At 37.7% G+C, this 19,719-nt stretch overlaps 1 protein-coding gene across 2 annotated transcripts in view; it reads left to right on the top strand.

The window, feature by feature from the left end:
• Positions 1-16,337, top strand: part of PPTC7 (protein phosphatase targeting COQ7) — a 29,241-nt gene extending 12,904 nt beyond the window's left edge. The window contains exons 2-6 of one of the 2 annotated variants that reach the window (XM_073312407.2): positions 1,737-1,916; positions 5,063-5,261; positions 8,060-8,183; positions 10,917-11,046; positions 12,727-16,337. In XM_073312407.2, coding sequence (XP_073168508.1) covers positions 1,737-1,916; positions 5,063-5,261; positions 8,060-8,183; positions 10,917-11,046; positions 12,727-12,785 — 692 coding nt within the window. In that variant the 3' untranslated portion in view covers positions 12,786-16,337. The other variant, XM_073312408.2, reaches the window with a different exon arrangement.
• The last annotated feature ends 3,382 nt before the right edge of the window (positions 16,338-19,719 follow it).

Below are 19,719 nucleotides of genomic sequence, written 5' to 3'. Positions count from 1 at the left end.
AGTAGTTATAGAATTTAAACTTCCTTTTTGATTGTAATTTATCTTAAACTTTTACTGCCCTGTCACTAATGAACCACACACTTAAAACAACGCTTGAAATATTTTTCTCAGCACTTACAGAGTGGCTGGTAGCCTTGGATAGTAACTTGAAGGAGTAAATCAGTTGTGTTGTATTGGTTGTAACATTGTCAGTCGGCATTTTAGTTATTGCATTTAAAAAAGTCTCTCTTGTTCTACCTGTCCCTTCTGTGCTTCACTTTTTTCCTTCTCTCCCTCACCCCTGTATCCCCTCGTTTCTTTACCATGAATGCCTTATCTGCTCCCTTAGATTTTTCTCTCACTTCCCTTGCAAAATAAACAAACAACCCCTCCCTACCCTACTTTTGGTCAGTATCTCCCCCACTGCCACCATCCATGCACCCCTTATGCCTTAGAAATTGTAAATTTACCGTGCACCTAATGGCCAAAGGACTAAACCTACCAGTCAAAGATAATACAGAAAAGGGAAGAAGTGTGGCACTGTTGGGGAATGCACAGCCCTGCAGATTTTGGAGAAAGTTAGGATGGTGGGGTCTTTACTAGAGCACTCATTGGACCCAGTTCAGAGGTTCATCTCTTGTAGCCTCTGGCTAATAGGTGCCTTGACTTTTCCTCCCCCTACTTCCTGTCTCTACTATGAGAGAGAAAAGGAACATTCTCTCTCCTCACCTTCCCATCCCAGAGACTCCAGACTGCTGCTAGTAGTGAGGGACTCTGCTAATTCACCAATCGCCAGCCTCCTGCTCCACTGTGCTTAGCTTTAGCACTTGCCACTGCTGCAGCTCAAAGCTTGGGAAAGCTTTAGCAGAGTGAAACTGACTGAATTCACGTTAGATTCAACGCTGTTCTTAGTAGTTACAGTGAGCCCTAGTGAGTTTTAACTCTCTTGCTTGGTTGAAGGTGTAAGCATTACAACAGAGGCTCTGGAGTGCTCTTTCTGCTGATGTAGAACAAAATTTTTTATTGATTTTAATAGTTCACATTTGGAAGCCTTTCTTCAAACACTTTTTTTTTTTTTAAAATGGAAGTTTACTTTCTGCAAAAATTGCCACTCACAGGAAAGGGACCACCACACTGTGAATGAGCGGTAAAAGAACACCTATCTAGAGATGTTGGATGGGGAGGGAGTTTCTCTGCATTATCTTCATTTCTGTTCTATTTAAAATCTTCTTTATGCTTTTTCTTCCCCAACACTTCTATCCCTCTCTTTGTGTGGGCTAAAGAAAGTGTAATTTGTATCCCTGAAAAGGTACTTAACCATCCAAGAAATCTGTCTTATCGAAAAGTCAGTCTCTTCATAGATCATCATTCTAAGTAGCTTTTTTTTTTAGCTTTAGACTTTTAATCTGTTTTACTAGCTGTCAGATGTGTCTGGACCTTTACCCCACAGCTAACATTAGAAGTTCACTTAAATATGTGTACTTTCCATAGTGTGTAGTTTCTTTAAAATCAAAAATTCCCTTCCAGGTCTCTAACTATGTTCTGTTAGAATATCTCTGTGCTGTTCTCATGTCATAGTAAAATTGTAAATAACTATTTGGGAAAAAATGTTTAATACAGAAATATGGTTAGCAAACTGTGGTGTCTGTTTTAGCTATTGGACCCTCTCTCTCTCTCCATGCTGAAATGAATATCAAATGGTTTGAAACTTGTTTTATTAACAGTAAGGTATTTTTTTCTTCTTCTTTGCTTTTTAGGGGTAGCAGATGGTGTAGGTGGCTGGAGAGACTATGGGGTTGACCCTTCTCAGTTCTCAGGGACTCTAATGCGAACATGCGAACGTTTAGTAAAAGAAGGACGGTTCGTACCAAGCAATCCTGTTGGAATTCTTACCACAAGTTATTGTGAGCTGCTGCAGAACAAAGTACCTTTGCTTGGTAAGTGCAGCAAATATTCTACAAATATTGTTCATATGGTGCATGTCCTCTAGAAACAGGTTTGTAGATTCAAAATTGTTTTAATGTTTAAACTTTGTACACCAGCACGACAAACCAGGGCCATCTTTTTAATTTGAAAAGGGAAACCTGAAATGAAATTGCAGGTCTGTAACCCAGTAGGTCTTCTGAGCATCTTGCAGAATGGATACAAAATAAGTTCCTACTACAATCAGCTACTAGCTATATATTCAACAAAATCATTCTTAATTTGAAACCTTTTCGGAGTTAGTAGTTTTGTGACTAACCTCCGCCTGAACCCATATTTTTCTGAAGATAGTAACAGGGTACTTTGGTTACTGGGTCTCCTTGCCTTACTGCTACTTTTGAGCTTTCTGTGCACTGTGGGTTTTAGACTTCACTGAATGTTGTTTATAGGGACTGTACTCTAAATGGCTTGTGCTGCACAGTCACTGATATTCTATTGTACGTCCGTGTCTTTGTGGGAAGAGATATGAAGCACAGCTAAAGAAATATGCTACTAATAATGGTTTGTTAAATGTTGTGCACCAAGTATGCCTTTGGATATGTGCATGTAACTCCCTTGGAAAGCAGTGGGAATTATGAGTGGACACGAATGCAGAATTTGGCTCTGAATAGGCAACCTTAAAAACTGAACACTAAGGGGACACTTACAAGCTTTCAGACTAAGAGCAAGTTACCCTGCCTGACTCGCATGCTTCTCACCTGACCTTAAACTTCTTTGCCAAAAGAGCTCTGTGTAAACTATATTTAGCTAAAGTTTGCTGAGCTCAGGAACACAGATGTTCACTTTTTATTATATATGTAAAAAATGGGTACAAACCCCAGAAATGACCTTGTGTCACTTTAGAATAGCACTGTTTAGTAGCTCCTTCAGTGGGTTTAAGTGTTTAACTATACTGGTGCTATTTGTACAAAACAGTCAAAGTAAAGAAGTGATCGACAAGGTGGACCCCTGGTAATGAGTTCTAGCAGCCGTTTCATAGAGGGAGGCAACTTCGTGCTGCTTGACCTTTCAAAATCACAAGAGCAGCATATGTTGTCACAAGATCTGCATTCCACACATGGATTTCTAGTTACAGTACCTGTTAAGTTAGAATATGAAAGTAATGAACCTTAGTCTTTTCCTGCTCTTTCTTCCCTTCAAAGCACTGTAAAGATTCACTTGTGGTGGGAGTTATTCTCCATGTTTTTATTCTTTAACTTCTTCCCCCCCCCACCTCGATCTTTTTATGTCGTATCTTGCAGTAGTTCCTCTGCTTAAGAACACCGAAGTATGAACTATCTTTCCTTGCTTGTGGCCTGGTGCTTGTTTCCTCAGTGCAGAATCCTGCAAATACTTGGACATGAAATAATGAGGGGGAGGGAGGAAAACTGAAGTTACTCTAGGCACAATATTTGTGTTGCAGTGCTATTTTGTCCATTCTATTTTGGACTCCATTAGTTTCTTAATTCTGGAGTCTTAACAGTTTACTTTTTGTAATTGTAAAGTGACTTTTTGGACTTGAAGGCTGATCTTGTTGTCTTTTAAGAGTTTTAATACCAATACAAATAAGAGTTAAGACTTCATTGCTCTTCAATTGCAACAAAGACCTCTGTCAAAGGTAGAAGAGTTAATGGCCAGTGTGCTAAATAAAAGGTCTGAGTCTAGCTCATTGTAAACACCATGGTCTATCAGAAATGCAGCTGTGCTTTGAAACATCTGCTAGTGGAAAATTCAGATTTTTCTCTAATGTATGGTATCAGAACGTCTACTGAAGATGGGTTCTAATAGTGTGTGAGAACTCTTTAGATTCAGTTGTACTTCAATTCACACTCTTTAGGAAAGACTTGTTTTTCTTTTTCTAGTTAGAATTACCACCCTCTCTATGGAAGTCAGTGTATTTCGTTCTCTCTGAAGGACCTGGACAGTGTTGGCCCTTTTCCAATATAATATTTGCTGTGGTTTATCTACTGTTGCCATCAGCAGCCAGTCCCAGATTCTACATTGGAATGAAGGAAAACTCTACAATGCCCTCAGCATGAGTGCAATATTTCTGAAATTATCAGGGATGTTTCAATTCCTCCCCTCCTTAGTTTACATTTTAATGCATCTAGAATGGTAAATACAAAAGTGTTTCACAAAAGGAAATTTAGTAGGAAGTTAGTGTACCAAAAACAAGATGATAAATTTTCTTTAAGACCACCCCCCCAGAGATAAATACCAAAGACAATTGCAAAACCATCAGTTACAAAACAAGTGATAATGTTTGAATGAACTTCTGATAGTCCTAGTTTAAAAACTTGGCATATGCTGTGGTAAATGTTACAGAAACTTTCCCAGTTGTCAGGATGTTGATCAGCCAGCTATAAAATGTCTAAGCAGCTAACGGTGCCTTGTGGCACTTATTTAAATATTGAAGCTAATTTCTTGAGCTTTAAAGCAATGCACTTATTTCTGACTGAATTATATTAAGATACCATACATTCCTCTTAAAATCTAGACCTCCTTGGGAGCCAGTCTTACCAAGATCTTTGTCTTAAAAGAAAAAAGGAGCGTGTTCATTGTTCTGCCACCAATAATGGAACAATATCTACTGACCACTTCCATTAACCTATTTACTCTATACACAACGTTTGTAGTTGTGAATGAAAGCATGTGGACGACACCTAGCATAGTGTAAGCGCTACAGAATCCTGCTACTAATAGCTTCGCTCTAATCATAGTTTCATTATTTAGTGTACTTTCTGTAAAACAAGCCTCCTATAGGAGACTGCTGACATAGCAACACCTAAATATTGTGTAATAGGAAATATGTATTGGAATGTAGCAGCACAATGTAATGAGACAAATCAAAGCAAAATTAAGTAAATGTATTACAAATAAATCTGTAGCTGGGGTTGGAAATGATTGCAGAAATCTCAGTGTGGTTTGTTCTTTGTTCCTACTCTAATACATATTCACTTTGTTTTGTATTAACGGATATTTACTTCTGATTTTTTTGTCAACAATAAGTGAACAGCTGGCCTAAGAAGAAAATCTGTTGAACAGATAGAGCCTATAATGTATATGCTGCTACTTCTAGTTTATCTCCCATTGAGCAAAATACTATTATTTTTTTTCCTAGGAAGCAGTACAGCTTGCATAGTAGTTTTGGACAGAACAAGTCATCGTTTACATACGGCAAATTTAGGAGATTCTGGATTTTTGGTAGTCAGAGGAGGAGAAGTAGTACATCGGTCTGATGAGCAGCAGCATTACTTCAACACTCCATTCCAGCTGTCAATAGCTCCACCAGAAGCAGAGGGAGTCGTCTTAAGTGATAGGTGAGGTGGGGAATTAATCAGAAACATGGATCAAGAACTTGAGTTTTTCTCCCAAGGTTTCACGGTTCTCGTCTTTGTACTGAAACTTTGCACTTAGGCCTTTTAATAATGCTCCCATTTGAAAGGTGAATCTCCTTCCCCACTTGCTTGTCTTCAAGGTAGTGTAAGCATTTCTCAGGCTTAAATTTATCAAATTTTATAGGCTGTTGCTGTGGTCTAATCTCTGCTCAGGGTAGCAATGATCTGCTTACATGCAAGTGATTACTTTCCCTAAAGTTAGGTGCACACTGAATGTAAAGCGTTTCTGATATCCTCAAAGGGACATGTGTATTATGGAACTGTTCTGATGGAAAATATAAATATACCTGTTTCTGTACATTGTACACCATAAATGTGTCTACTTTATGTCTAGTTCCTAGAAATGACTTCACCTGTCATTTGCTGCAATATCTGGACACGACAGACAAATTCACGTTGTAGTAACCATGATAAAAATCCATTGCTTCTGCAATTTAAGTTGAACTCCTAACATTATTGCAATAGCAAATAGCTTTTGGCTGCCGCCTCTTTATTTGGCTGTATTTGTAAGAGCCTCAAATGCAAGTTAATAATGGCCTCCTATGATTCAATATTTGATGTCTTTTCGCTTTTAAAAAAAATATTCTGAACCAAGTAAAACTGAAGTTTTTTTAGCCCATCTAAGGTCAGGGAAGATAGCATAAAATATTTTATGCCGTAGTAAGGTGTTTTTTTAACTAAAATATGAGAATTACATAAGTTCCATAAAGTAAAGTACATATTATGCCATTATCTGGAAGAATACTGAAGCATGGAAAAGTAACTGCCAGGCATCTGGCTGCGACATATCTTCAGTGCAAATAAAGCTTGACACAGAGGTATAACACACAGTGCAAAGCTGGCCTAATGTATAACACTCACCCCCCACCCCCCATTTGACTTAAGTCAAATATAGTGTGTTCAGGTTGTTGCAGGTTTTCCTTCCCAACCCCCATGCATCATTTGAGACTGATTGGGAATACACTAATTTACATAGCCAGGCAGTGAGGTAGTGAATACTTGAGGAACAGGGCAGGGAAGCATGTGACTGCAGCTTGCATTTCAGTACAGTTAAGTTTCCAGCAGCACATTGTGTTCAATCAAAATGAGCGAAACTCCGTTTTGGCAGAACACCGAGCTCAGAGATGGGAATGTTACAGAAGTGCACCCGGTCCAATAGAAACTAGTCATTTCAAAGCAGAGGACATGATTTCAAAGCAATCTGTATTTCAATGCTGGCTAATCATTTTTCTAAACTTAATGAAACTTCACTAGTGAAATCTAAAACACAAAATGCAAGACATACCTTCTTGTCTAATGTCTGTCTGTCCTTGGGCTATTTTTGTAACAGAGTAAAGGAAATGCTTTTTCTTGACTGATTTGGTAAATATTTTATTTAAACACTGTACAAGTTACATTTCTTAAATCAAAGATTATAGACTCATTAAAGTGCTCTTTTTTTAAACCCTGAATATAGAAAGTGATAGAGCTGTGTCCAGGGAATGCAGTATGAATCTGAAGTTCTTGTTCTGAGGTTGTAGACTCCAAATTGGGCAAGGTTTGGGCTTCATAATTTTTAATACCAAAATAGTTCTTTTGAGGATGTTTGGAAATAGTTCCAACTAGTGATTGTTCTTTGTGTATGGCTTTAATTATAGAAAAGTATACAAAGAGTGAAAGGAGGAGAGCTGTCATAGGAGTTTGAAATCCATGCACTTTAAAAGTCCCCTTTATTGCACAATAACTGTAAATCATTCTAATAGTTGAGTGAAATCTAGGTATCGTCAAAAGTACAGTCCATTATATGAAAAGACATAAGTAGCACAAAGGTAGTTATCAAGAATAACGTTCTTGGAAATTAGAAAAACAAAGACTGAGTCATCCTGGAAAAAGGAAAGTGTGAGATGAATCAGCTTTTAAGATGCCCACACTTCCACTCTGACTTGTGGTTATATCAAGTCACCTGGTCTCTTGGACTCTTGACATTAATTGCAAAGACAATTAAAAGTCAGAGTAAATATCAGTATTTTTCTTCTGTTGACTAAACTTAATGTTAAACTGGTTCTATCCAGGGGAGAGTCAAGTGACCTAAAACTCGTAGTTTCAGAAAGGCTAGCATTTCAAACTAAAGTTCAAATCACAACCCTGCATCCTTCTATGGTGTGCTATGCATTTTTTTTTTAATCCAAAAATCTCCCAGAAAGCTCTGGTCTATTCCAAAATAAATACTTTCTCCTCTTGTGTATTATGCACCAGTGGACCATCTGGGTACTGCCCACTGTTGGTGGTGATGTACCTAAGTAATCTGAAATACTTTGGGATCCTTCATGATAAAAGGTGTATCCAGTAAGCAGGCTAGACATTTCAATCCTAAATTAGCCTTTCGGTTACAGCCTTGTTCTGCATATTTAAGTGGGAGTGAGAAGGAAACCTTGAACTACAGTATCACCTAATGGTTACAATGGAGATATACTTGCAAAATATATTAGACTGAAGAATAGTCCAAATCAGGCATTTTAAGTGCAATTCTCTGGTGTAGTGTTTTCAGATGCCCTCTATTTGTGATCATACTTCTGTTATACTGGCTTTCATGACAAAGTACGCTGCTGTATTTTTCCAGAGAACAGATTTCGTAATACCAGTGAATTGCAAAACCTATTGATGCTGTAATTGAACAGGATTTGGTACCATTAGCATACGCTAATGTCCATTTCTTTGATATGGTGGTATTCTCTTCACAGCCCGGATGCTGCTGACAGTACTACTTTTGATGTTCAGCTAGGAGATATTATTCTGACAGCAACAGATGGACTTTTTGACAACATGCCTGACTATATGATTCTTCAGGAACTGAAAAAGCTGAAGGTAACTGAAAATGAAGTGTGTGCAGTTGAGTTATAGTATTGAAATTCATCTAGAATATGAATAATGGGCAAAAGTTGATACTTCCTCTTAAATGTTCCAAGAGCAGCTTTTTTACATAACTAATGAATCAGAACACCATTGCATTAAACAACTTTATCTGGGGTGACAGGATTATTGGACTTGAAAATACAATACAATTCAGCTGTAAAAGCTGAAAATGGAGTATAAGAACTAGTATAAACCTGGTTTCAAAGTAACAGCCGTGTTAGTCTGTATTCGCAAAAAGAAAAGGAGGACTTGTGGCACCTTAGAGACTAACCAATTTATTTGAGCATAAGCTTTCATGAGCTACAGCTCACTTCATTGGATGCATACTGTGGAAAAACATCCGATGAAGTGAGCTGTAGCTCACAAAAGCTTATGCTCAAATAAATTGGTTAGTCTCTAAGGTGCCACAAGTCCTCCTTTTCTTTTAGTATAAACCTGTATAACATCCTTGAGGAAGCTACTTTGATACTGTAATCCTGCATATTAACTTTTCAGTGGCCTTTCATATTGTGGTTTCAAAAGAGGCTTGTCTGCTGATAGGATCTTATCCCTGAGATAAATTACTGAAAGTTGTTGGTAGACAGAAAGTAAGTGACTGCCTTTGTAGACAAAGTGAGTTGGAGATGCTCTAGGAATTGTCTAAATGCTTGCTTGAAATTTTGCTCTTTTGTGGGTAATGGGAGAAATTCTCATTATTTTCCACAAGAAATCTCTCATCTTTCATCCTTTTTTCCAAACAGCATTCAAATCTGAAAGGCCCCATTTCAGTCTAAAGCTATGGCTAGGTTAGGTATTATGTTTGTTTGTTTTTTTTTTAAAGGTGTAGTAGATAGGGTTCAACACCTTGAAAAATGTGTTGGAGGGGAGCCTAGGGTTGACCATTATCTAACTCTTTTAAAACAACATGTTCTTAGGCCTGGTCTACACTGGGGAGGGGGATCGATCTAAGTTATGCAACTTCAGCTGAAGTCGACGTACTTAGATCTGCTTACCGCGGTGTCTTCACTAGGGTAAGTTGATGGCTGACACTCTCCCATCGACTCCACCTGTGCCTCTTGCCCTGATGGAGTACTGGAGTCGACGGGAGAGCACTTGGTGGTCGATCCAGCGGATAATGTAGACAAGCCCTTAGTCTAGAATGGTTACAATGGGTATACATGGTTTCAGAGTAACAGCCGTGTTAGTCTGTATTCGCAAAAAGAAAAGGAGGACTTGTGGCACCTTAGAGACGAACCAATTTATTTGAGCATAAGCTTTCGTGAGCTACAGCTCACTTCATCGGATGCATACAGGGGAAACATGAGCTCCACCTATTGGCACATTTGGGAAAGACCGCAAATAGAAATCTGAGTTACGAAAAGAAAAGGAGGACTTGTGGCACCTTAGAGACTAACCAATTTATTTAAGCATAAGCTTTCGTGAGCTACAGCTCACTTCATAGCTCACGAAGGCTTATGCTCAAATAAATTGGTTAGTCTCTAAGGTGCCACAAGTCCTCCTTTTCTCTTTGCGAATACAGACTAACACGGCTGCTACTCTGAAACCTGAGTTATGAAAGTTGAGCCAAGAATTGTCAAATCCTGTTCACTCCCCAAACTGTTAGGGAAATTCAGATATGCTCGTAAAAGCATGTATAAATTACAGAGACAATAAAAATGATTACATGTGAAAATAGCTGTTTGTCACCTGTCTTGCTCAACATGGAAAGGAATCCTTTCCTGAGTAAAGCAGCAGGCACTGAAAATGTAAAGATGATTGGAACTCTTGGAGGAAATGCATTATACAGAAAGCTTGTATTCTCATTGGATTTTATCACTGAATTTGAAAAAACAAACCTAGATAGTTATAGGGGAAAGCTTATTGGCTTCCTCCATTAAAAAGTGAAGTTTTTTTTTTTTTGGTGGGTGGTAAACTTACATTGTTAGGTGCAAGCTGTCTGTGCTGGGTATCCAAACTTCTTGTATCCCACAAAAAGGTAGGTTTTATAAATTTTCATTCTGATTTGATCCATCACCCAGTGTAGGGCATTTAAAGCAGTTGGCAAAATGTATATTTTTAAGCATTTTTATGCTGCATGGTAATATAAAGCCTTTGTTCCACACTTACCCTTATTACTAAAACTAGCTTTATTTTTCCATTCCTTGGTCTAGGATGGTGCTTTGGTGCTGTGATTGAGCACTCTGCATTTTCTGGAAGCAATATTTTTTGAGTGAACACTTCTTTGGTTTAGCATTCCCTTTGCAAAGATTAGGTGTCGGGCTATACACCGGAAAGGAGCTGGATGAATGAGGGGATGCTCTGAGTAGTCAAAATAAGCAAAGGGGAAAGCCTAGTTTCTCAACAAAGATTCCCCTTTGACACTTAAAATACAGGGAAGTGTAGACTTCTGCTTTCTCCCTTCCTAAGATAAGTGGTTTGTGCATGAGTTTTATGAAATGATTATAGTGGCAGATAGAGGCTGAGATTTAATTTCCTACACAAACGTTCTTAAAGTACACTGATTTTAATTCAAGATATAATTGAGATTCCCTTGAAATAGGAAATGCCTACTGTCTAACTTGTAACAGGTGTTTATATTCACATCATGTTAATTGAATCAATATTCCAATAATGTGTATGTGCCTGAATAAAATTACCTGTGGTGGGTTGCTTTTGTAAGAATAACTTGTTCTTCCATCAATTTAGAATTCTAATTATGAGAGTATACAACAGACAGCAAGAAGCATTGCTGAGCAAGCTCACGAACTGGCATATGACCCCACTTACATGTCGCCTTTTGCACAGTTTGCATGTGACAATGGATTGAATGTGAGAGGTAAGATTTCCTACTATTTGGTAACATAAGTCTAATGGTGTCACATGAAATTCATTTCTTGGATGCATGCCAGAGTTCCTGAATAGTAAGTGATCTTAGGTATGTTCTGGGAAAGAAGGATGCCCGTCATAATTGGGAGGCAGTGTGATCCCATGCATAGGACACTGGACTGGAAATCTTCAGACTTGTGTTCTATATTTGGCTGTACCACTGACCTGCTGTGTGGCCTTGGCCATAGCATGTCTCCCCTCTTTATTTTCCCTCCCATCCTCTGTCTGCTCTGATTAGATTGTAAACTCTTCTATAGGCATTACCAGAGTACATATAATAACTCTTGTTTTTATTTTAGTAGTTTGTTTGCAGAACGCTCCCCATTCATCTGACATTGTTCAGTCCCTTTGCCCTCTGTGATCCTTGTCTCCCATCCTCTGGAGAGGTCTCTAGTACCCTTGCAGAGTCCTGAGGGTTCCATTTAATACTTCACTTTAAAGAAAGGAAAAAGTCTTCCTAATGTAGAGGGCAAGGCTCCCTTCAAGGCCCAGTGAAACCCGCTCCTGTTGCTGGGAGGCTGTTAGCCTGTGTGCCTTGCTCATCGTTTCCATCTGCCTTGTGGGTGTGAATTGCTGATCTTCTTAACTCCTGCCAGCCAGAGAATCTATTGCTAGCTGTGCAGAGCACACTCATTTGCTGCTTCCCTTCTGACTGGCTGCTGGTCCTTTGTATCCACAGGCTTAATGGGAGTTTGTATAACAAAAGACCACTTCACAGAGTAACTTCACCAGAACCTTACACAGCATTCTTACAGCACCACAACCCACGATCCTTTTTAATGGGTTTTGCAGTTGAAGAGTTTGGTAATATCTTGCATTTGCAAAATGGGACAGTAGTCCTCTGAGATCCTTGCAATATATCATGTGGGTGTGTCACTGTTCCCTTTAAGTTGTGCGCGCGCACACAGATCCTAAACCCTGCACACACGGCAAAATACCACGTGCACAAAAATTTGCACAGGTGCACAACAGTTCGCACAGAAGAAATTTTTTTGTGCACGCAGCCTGTCAAAAATTAGAGGGAACATTGGGGTGTGTATACATCTGCATTTTGTATAATACAAGTCATTCTGTTACTGCAAATACATGCACTACAAAATTATAAAAGTTTTTCAAAGGCTATTAAACCCACCCAGCTGCTTTTCAAATGTGAATAACCATCTTCTTTAAATCAGGGGAGGTATCTAAATACATTCCTTATTTTTGAGTGACTTACTAGGTCTGAGTTCAGTGATATGTTAAAATTTGATTTAGTACATGTCCAGACTTGGAGGGGTAAGAAAAATCTTTTGAAAGATCATTTGAAAATAGGCTTTCCACTTCCCTGTTAAAAACAATGCTGAAGGTTCTCACTAATGCTTAAAATAGTATATAGGAAAGTGCTTTTCTTATAGGTATCTCTGATGCCATCAGTTACTTTGGAAAAGGAAGTAGACGAGTTAGAGGCTTTCAGATGCATGTGTGTGAACGTATTACTAATTTTGAATCTAGAGCAGTTTCTTTATTTAAAAAAAAACCAAAAAAAACCTCCTTGTAGAATTGTTTCAAGAAACCATACATGCCTTTTTTCATTATGTAGTTTCCTGATCTGCTCTTCAGATTAAAACATCTGATTTTTCTTAAATTACAGGGGGAAAGCCAGATGACATCACCGTCCTTCTTTCTATAGTAGCTGAATATACAGACTGATTTGCCTAAAATGTCAATGTCTGTTTTTCATTATCCTGGAGTTTCTAGCTTCATGTGTACTGTTTCCTGCTGGCAGGATCGGTTTCTTTCTTTGCAGCTGATCTCAATGGCCAGTTACTCAAGTCTGTTGCCTCTTATGACACAACTGAGATCCTTTAAAAACCACTATTGTAGTACACTGGTCTTCTTCTGCCAGCAAGAAATGAAGAAACTTAAGGCATGAAGCTTGTCTCTCAAAACTTTAGTAATCATTCACAAGGTGGGGGAACCCAGATCCATATGGTTACTACTTCTAAAATGTGACTAGTTTCAAATGATTGATTGGTTACAATTCAAAACTAGATTTAATAAATCAAATTGATAAACCTCCACAAGAGGGCGTATTACTATTCTGCTAGAATCAGCCATTATCCAACAAAGGAAATGTTACAAAGCATATGTTCATAAACATAGTCTTGTTACAGTGATAGGTGAGGGTTTGTTTATATATAAACTCCAATTTTCAAGGGGTTTATAGCTGCTGTAAACATTTTGCTCTTGGCATACATGGTGTCAGCCTTAGCCTTTTTCTAGTACAAAATTTGGGAAAAAAAACATTAGTTTGCGCTGTATGGATGCACAAGTGTTTTGTGATTTCAGGTGCTTAATCGTGATCTTATAAATGAAAGTTTTTTGCAAATAATTCGTCCATAACGGAGCCTGGTATCTCTGGATATTTTTTTTTGCAGTGGGGAACTTTTTGTTTAAAAAAGGTTTATTACTATTTTAAGTTGTAACTCAAATTCACAAAAGCCAGAATATTCAAAATTGAGGGGTAGCATATCCTTAATCTGTCTGATCAGCGTGTGGTGATATGCCATGTATGCTGCACTATCTAAGAATGATGGGTTGCGTTAAAAACAGATAATCCTCAGCTCTGAACTTCCTTGCTTTTGTTTGCAGAAAACTTTACTGTTAACTAGGCATAGTTTGTGTTAATACCGCCATTCTTGCTTTGTATAAAATAGAATCTGTACCAAATTAATTTGATGGTCATGCTGACTCAAATGAGCACCTCTGCTTATGCTGTGGCAGCAGCAGTAAGTATCCAAATGGAAAATAGTTAACTAATAACTAGCAAAATTTACATTTCAGTAACTGATATTTAGGGTTTTCAGAATGAACCTTCATTGATGTTTACAATTATTTAATAGCCACTTTGCAATATAGCATTTCTTTATGAATTTTAGTAGCTCGCAATTGTTTTCCCAATTTCTGCAAGCTCTCTTTCTGAGGTGCATAAAAGCTGATAGCTATAAAGATCATATATATTTTTGGTCAGTTTTTCATTAACTTTTTTTGCTGGTAGAAAAGTACTTAAAAATAAATTAAAGCCATGTTTTATATAAAAGTCAGGTAACGATGTTTAGATGAGTGCAGTTAAACTTGGTCAGTAAGGAATCTCCTTATCTGAAAGGAGATTTTTACTACCTGGTTCATTGTATTAAAACTGTTAAGTTTGAGAAAATCTCAAATTGTTTAAAGAAATTTTTTTTGGTGGAGTTGTACTGTATATTTGCATAATTGTATGTCAAGCTTTTATTTTATTTAAAATCACTTGTCATGTACCATGTACATGTCATTTTACTATATTTTAATGCATCATGCTTGTAACAGGCATTTCATTTGAGAATGATTAATTTCAAAGCTGTTCAGTAATTTATCTGCTATTCATAAATTGGCCTAATGTTAGATATATTTTAAATCACCTTTAACTACTTGTCAAAATGCCTTAACTACCCTAACTTGGCCAAAATAGTAGTAGTTTGGTGGGGGTATGGGAAGGATTATACGAATGAAGAAAATCTTAGTGTTACTTCTGTATTTTATAAATTTATAAAATATAAAAGTAAGACTAACAGTGAGTGGCAGACAACTTTGCATAAACTCTTTGCAGTCCCTGCAAGCTGTATCTAGATACATTTTGTTGGAAGGAATATATTCCTGCTGCAGAATAGGGCTTAATTTCTAGTGTTTGAGGAATGTCTCACAAATCTGGACGTTCTCTACAATAAATTCTCCAGTATTTACTGTCTCAGTTCCTTGTTAGAGCAGACTTGATAAATTACTATCTTTCCCTCTTCTTGAATTTACTCGGATATTATGCCCCTGTGGAGCTGGACTGTTTCCTCACTTTATAATCCTGCTCAGCCCTCCCTGTTCACTATTTTCTATAACTAAAAATTAGGGTATGTATGTGGATCAGATAAGTGAGTGGCAAAGGTGCTTTTTCCCTGCCCTGAACTCAGTTGTCACTGTGCTCTGCCTCTACTGATCCAGGGTCTGGAATCCTAGGTCATAGAAATTCAGCTGTCCTGTTAGTGGCTGAACTGTCTCACCTAATGAGTCTGATTCTAAATCTTGTTTTTGTGTTAATACAGTTTTTAGTCAAACAGTATATATAAAGCCATTTGCATCATAGATCATGATTTTTTTTTATAAAGAACAAATTTGGATTTTAATTTACAATTTGTAAATTTATCCCTCACTGGACACACCAAAGACCAGCAAAGTTTATAGCTTTTTCCATCTGTTAAAGCAATACTGTATTATAAAGAGTTAATATTTTTATCACATGCTTGAGAATTTTGTGTTTTCTGTTTTTAAGATGTGCACTCTAAACATATCAGAACCTAATTTCTTCCTATGAATTTAAGCTGTCTGCGCACAATAAATATTTACAGAAAAGGAAATGACAGGACCCATGTACTTAAAGCAACCTTAAAATGATGCATGGAGCAGTAATCCTTCCTAGAAATTAGATTATTGTAATTTTATCATGAGAGACACAGACACAGGAAAGATGTTTCAGGTGTATTCATTTGAGATGGAAACATGAAAGATGAACAAACTTTCACCATCTGGAGAGGGTTTGCCCTGTATCAACAGCTGCTTGGTGGGGAACAGTAATCTGAAAAGATGGAACAGCTTGGTATACCAGTAACCTATCACACCAAGTAATGAAACAGCAGTTGCAGGAGCTGGGTGTCTGCAGGTGAGAGAGGCCTAGGATAATACTCTTTTGGAGGGTTTGAAATGTCCCTGGTTCCTTGTCCCATTAATAGCTATCTTTGGGAGAGCTGCAGCATCCAGTTTCTCTTACGAGTTGCTACCTTTGCATTTATAAAAAAGGAATGGGAAAACTATCTAGAATTTGGGACCAGACTGGATGATGATAAAACTATATGAAGGGGTGTGTGAAGGTGTAGCAAAAATGATAAGTATTTTGTAATTGGAATTCATATCTCTTGATAATAGGTAACTTCTCAGTGGAAAACCAGACTATGAATGTGTAGAAGTTGACTGTGTGTAGTAGTTTCTGACAAAGATAGCTGAGATAATGAAACAAATCTGAGTCTGTATCTAATGAGGATGCTTTTGTGTTAGACTATCATTTTACCTATACTTACCTAAGAGGCAATTATGTGAATTGGATGTCTGAAGTATGCAGGAATAGTTCTGTAAATACATTTAAATGAACTGTAAAGATATTTAATAAATATAGTATTTATACTAACGTGGTTTTAAAGTAACTGACTTCAAACTTATTTTCCATTTATGCAGTAAGAGCCCTATTGTGTGTTGCAGAGGAGCCCAGTCACTGAGTCTCCGCTTTGGAATGTGTCTCTATAGGATGTTTTAGTTTTCACATGTTCCGTTGTTCTAGACTTTATTTTCATTTATTAAATCCTCTTCAATAGTGAGTCACCAAGACAAGCAGTAGCAATCCTGTAGCCAGGAGAAGTAACAACCTTGTGAAGATATAATGCTGGTTTGCATTACATACTGATAGGCAAGTTCAAAGAATGCATTTCTTACATTGCTGAGAGCCTAACCTTTGCAATATTTGCACCTTAAAGAACTACCACCTAATAATCTTTCCAACATAGTTGTGGACAGCCCTCTACCAAGCCACAGAGTGACTAAATTACAAAATTTATGGTAATACACAAGAGGTCCACTCAACTTTGGCAAACAGTCCCAGAGTACCAATCTTATTCCAAAATGTGTACATAAGGACTGTATAATGGCAAACATTCATTACTTTTGGAATTCGGTAAAGATGCATTCTAAGAAACTACACAAACCCCCACCCTCAATCAAAGTACAAGTCAAACTGAGTTCTTCCGATGTATTGAAAAGGCAGTCCTATGCCCGTTCTCATTCAGTGACGCAATCTTGAGCATAGAATGACAATGGTGAAGTCTGACTACTGTTTAGTAGGTTGCTGTGGGTAACAGACTGATATCAGGATCAAACAACCAAACTCATTCTGATTTCTTTGGTTTTTTGGCATGTGAAGAATTACTAAGTTCTAAAATGAAACTTTTCTACTTCACTGCATCTTGTTCCGTACTTCACAAAATGTGTCCTACAATATACAAGTCAATTAAATTAAAATACTTCTAATTTTAAAAAGATCTGTTGCAAGGCGCTGTGGAAATGCAGATTGCAACTAGTTTTACACCTAAATGCCAGTCTTGCAAAAGTTACTGGCCATTTATTATAGCAATAAATGTGTCTGGCTGTGCTAGAATTAAAGCTGTCAAGCGATGAAAAAAATAATTGCAATTAATCACACTGTTAAATGGTTTTCTATTATTGTTTAAATAGTTTTGGTATTTTCTAATTTTCAAATATATTGATTTCAATTACAACATAGAATACAAAGTGTACAGTGCTCACTTTATTTTTGATTACAAATATTTGCACTGTAAAAAAAAAAAGAAAGAAAATAGTATTTTTCAATTCACCTAATGCGAGTACCATAGTGCAATCTCTTTATCACGAAAGCTGAACTTACAAATCTAGAATTATGTACAAAAAGCGTGCATTTAAAAAGTAAAACAATGTAAAACTTCAGAGCCTACTAGTCCGCTCAGTCCTACTTCTTGTTCAACCAGTCGCTCAGACCAAACAAGTTTACGTTTGCAGGAGATAATGCTGCCTGCTTTTTGTTTACAATATCACCTGAAAGTGAGAACAGGCGTTCGCATGGCACTGTTGTAGCTGGCATCACAAGATATTTATGTACTAGATGCACTAGATTCATATGTCCCTTCATGCTTCAACCAATGTTCCAGAGGACATGCGTCTATACTGATAATGGGTTCTGCTTGATAACCATTCAAAGCAGTGCAGACTGACACACGTTCATTTTTATCATCAGAGTCAGATGCCACCAGCAGAAGGTTGATTTTCTTTTTTGGTGGTTCGTGTTCTGTAATTTCTGCATTGGAGTGTTGCGCTCTTAAGATTTCTGAAAGCATGCTCCACACCTCGTCCCCCTCAAATTTTGGAAAGCACTTCAGATTCTTAAACCTTGGGTCAAGTGATGAAGCTATCTGTAGAAATCTCACATTGGCGGCATCTTTGTGTTTTGTCAAATCTGCAGTGAAAGTGTTCTTAAAATGAACAACATGTGCTGGGTCATCATCCAAGAGTGTTATAACATGAAATATATGGCAAAATGTGTGTAAAAGTAAGAGACATACAATTCTCTCCCAAGGAGTTCAGTCACAAATTTAATTAATGCATAATTTTTTTAATGGGCATCATCAGCATGTCCTCTGGAACAGTGGCCGAAGCATGAAGGGGCATATGAATGTTTAGCATAACTGGCACACAGATACCTTGCAATGCCAGCAACAAAAGTGCCATGTGAACGCCTGTTCTCGCTTTCAGGTGACGTAAATAAGAAGCAGGCAGCATTATCTCCTGGAAATTTAAACGAACTTATTTGTCTTAGCGACTGGCTGAACAAGAAGTAGGACTGAGTGGACTAGTAGGCTCTAAAGTTTTACATGGTTTTGTTTTTGAGTGCAGTTATGTAACAAATCTACATTTGTGAGTTGCACTTACACAACAAAGATTGCACTATAGTACTTGTATGAGGTGAACTGAAAAATACTATTTCTTTTGTTTGCCATTTTTACAGTGTAAATATTTAATCAAAAATAATGAGTACTATCAACTTTGTATACTGTGTTGTAATTGAAATCAATATTGGAATATTGGAAAATGTAGAAAAACATCCAAAATATTTAAAATTCAATTGGTATTCTACTGTATTGTTTAACTGTATGATTAAAACTGCGATTGTTTTTTTGAGTTGATTAATCGCAGTTAACTCAGGCGATTGACAGCCCTAGCTAGAATACATGGATTTGCTACCCCAATACTTTCAAGGTCACATGTATAGCCTTAATTCTCCTGAAGCAGTGTACTCCGTGGTTCAGGTGACTATAACAAACTATGGAGTCACTAGAACAGTGGTTCTCAAACTGGGTTGAGACCCCAAAATGGGTCATAACCCTGTTTTAATGGGGTTACCAGGGCTAGTTTAGATGGTCTGGGGCCAAAGCCTGAGGGCTTCAGCCCTAGGCAGTGGAGCTCAAGTTACAGGCCCCCTACCTGGGGCTGAAGCTCTTGGGGGTTTGGCTTTTCCCCTTCCAGCCCCGGGGTGGTGGGGCTCTGGCTTTGGGCCCCTGCCAATTGGGGCAATGGGGCTCAGGCAGGCTCAGACTTCAGTCCCTCCTTCAGGGGTCGTGTAGTAATTTTTTGTTGTCAGAAGGGGGTTGCGGTGCAATGAAGTCTGAGAACCCCTGCTCTAAAACACCAGCACTAAAATGGGTTGGGGTGATCGTGTGCATGACAACTTAAGATTCTTAATCCAGCACTACACCAGTACTGAGTAATGAAAATTTCAACTAGTTTCAAGATGATACATCCTTACAACTGGCTGTCACAGAGGGTGAAAACACTCATGCTTAAAGCTTTATGGATGCATATTACATATTTGCTAAACTTCTACATAACCGTTGGAATATAAAATATTTACATGTTTTAACCTGTGACTATAACAGGAAATGATAAAACACTGAAAATCATTGAG

This window comes from Lepidochelys kempii, chromosome 15 (genome assembly GCF_965140285.1).
Source record: "Lepidochelys kempii isolate rLepKem1 chromosome 15, rLepKem1.hap1, whole genome shotgun sequence".
In the NCBI taxonomy this organism is placed as follows: domain Eukaryota; kingdom Metazoa; phylum Chordata; order Testudines; family Cheloniidae; genus Lepidochelys; species Lepidochelys kempii.
The sequence above is the reverse complement of the archived record's forward strand: the minus strand, read 5'-3'. Positions and strand labels throughout refer to the sequence as shown.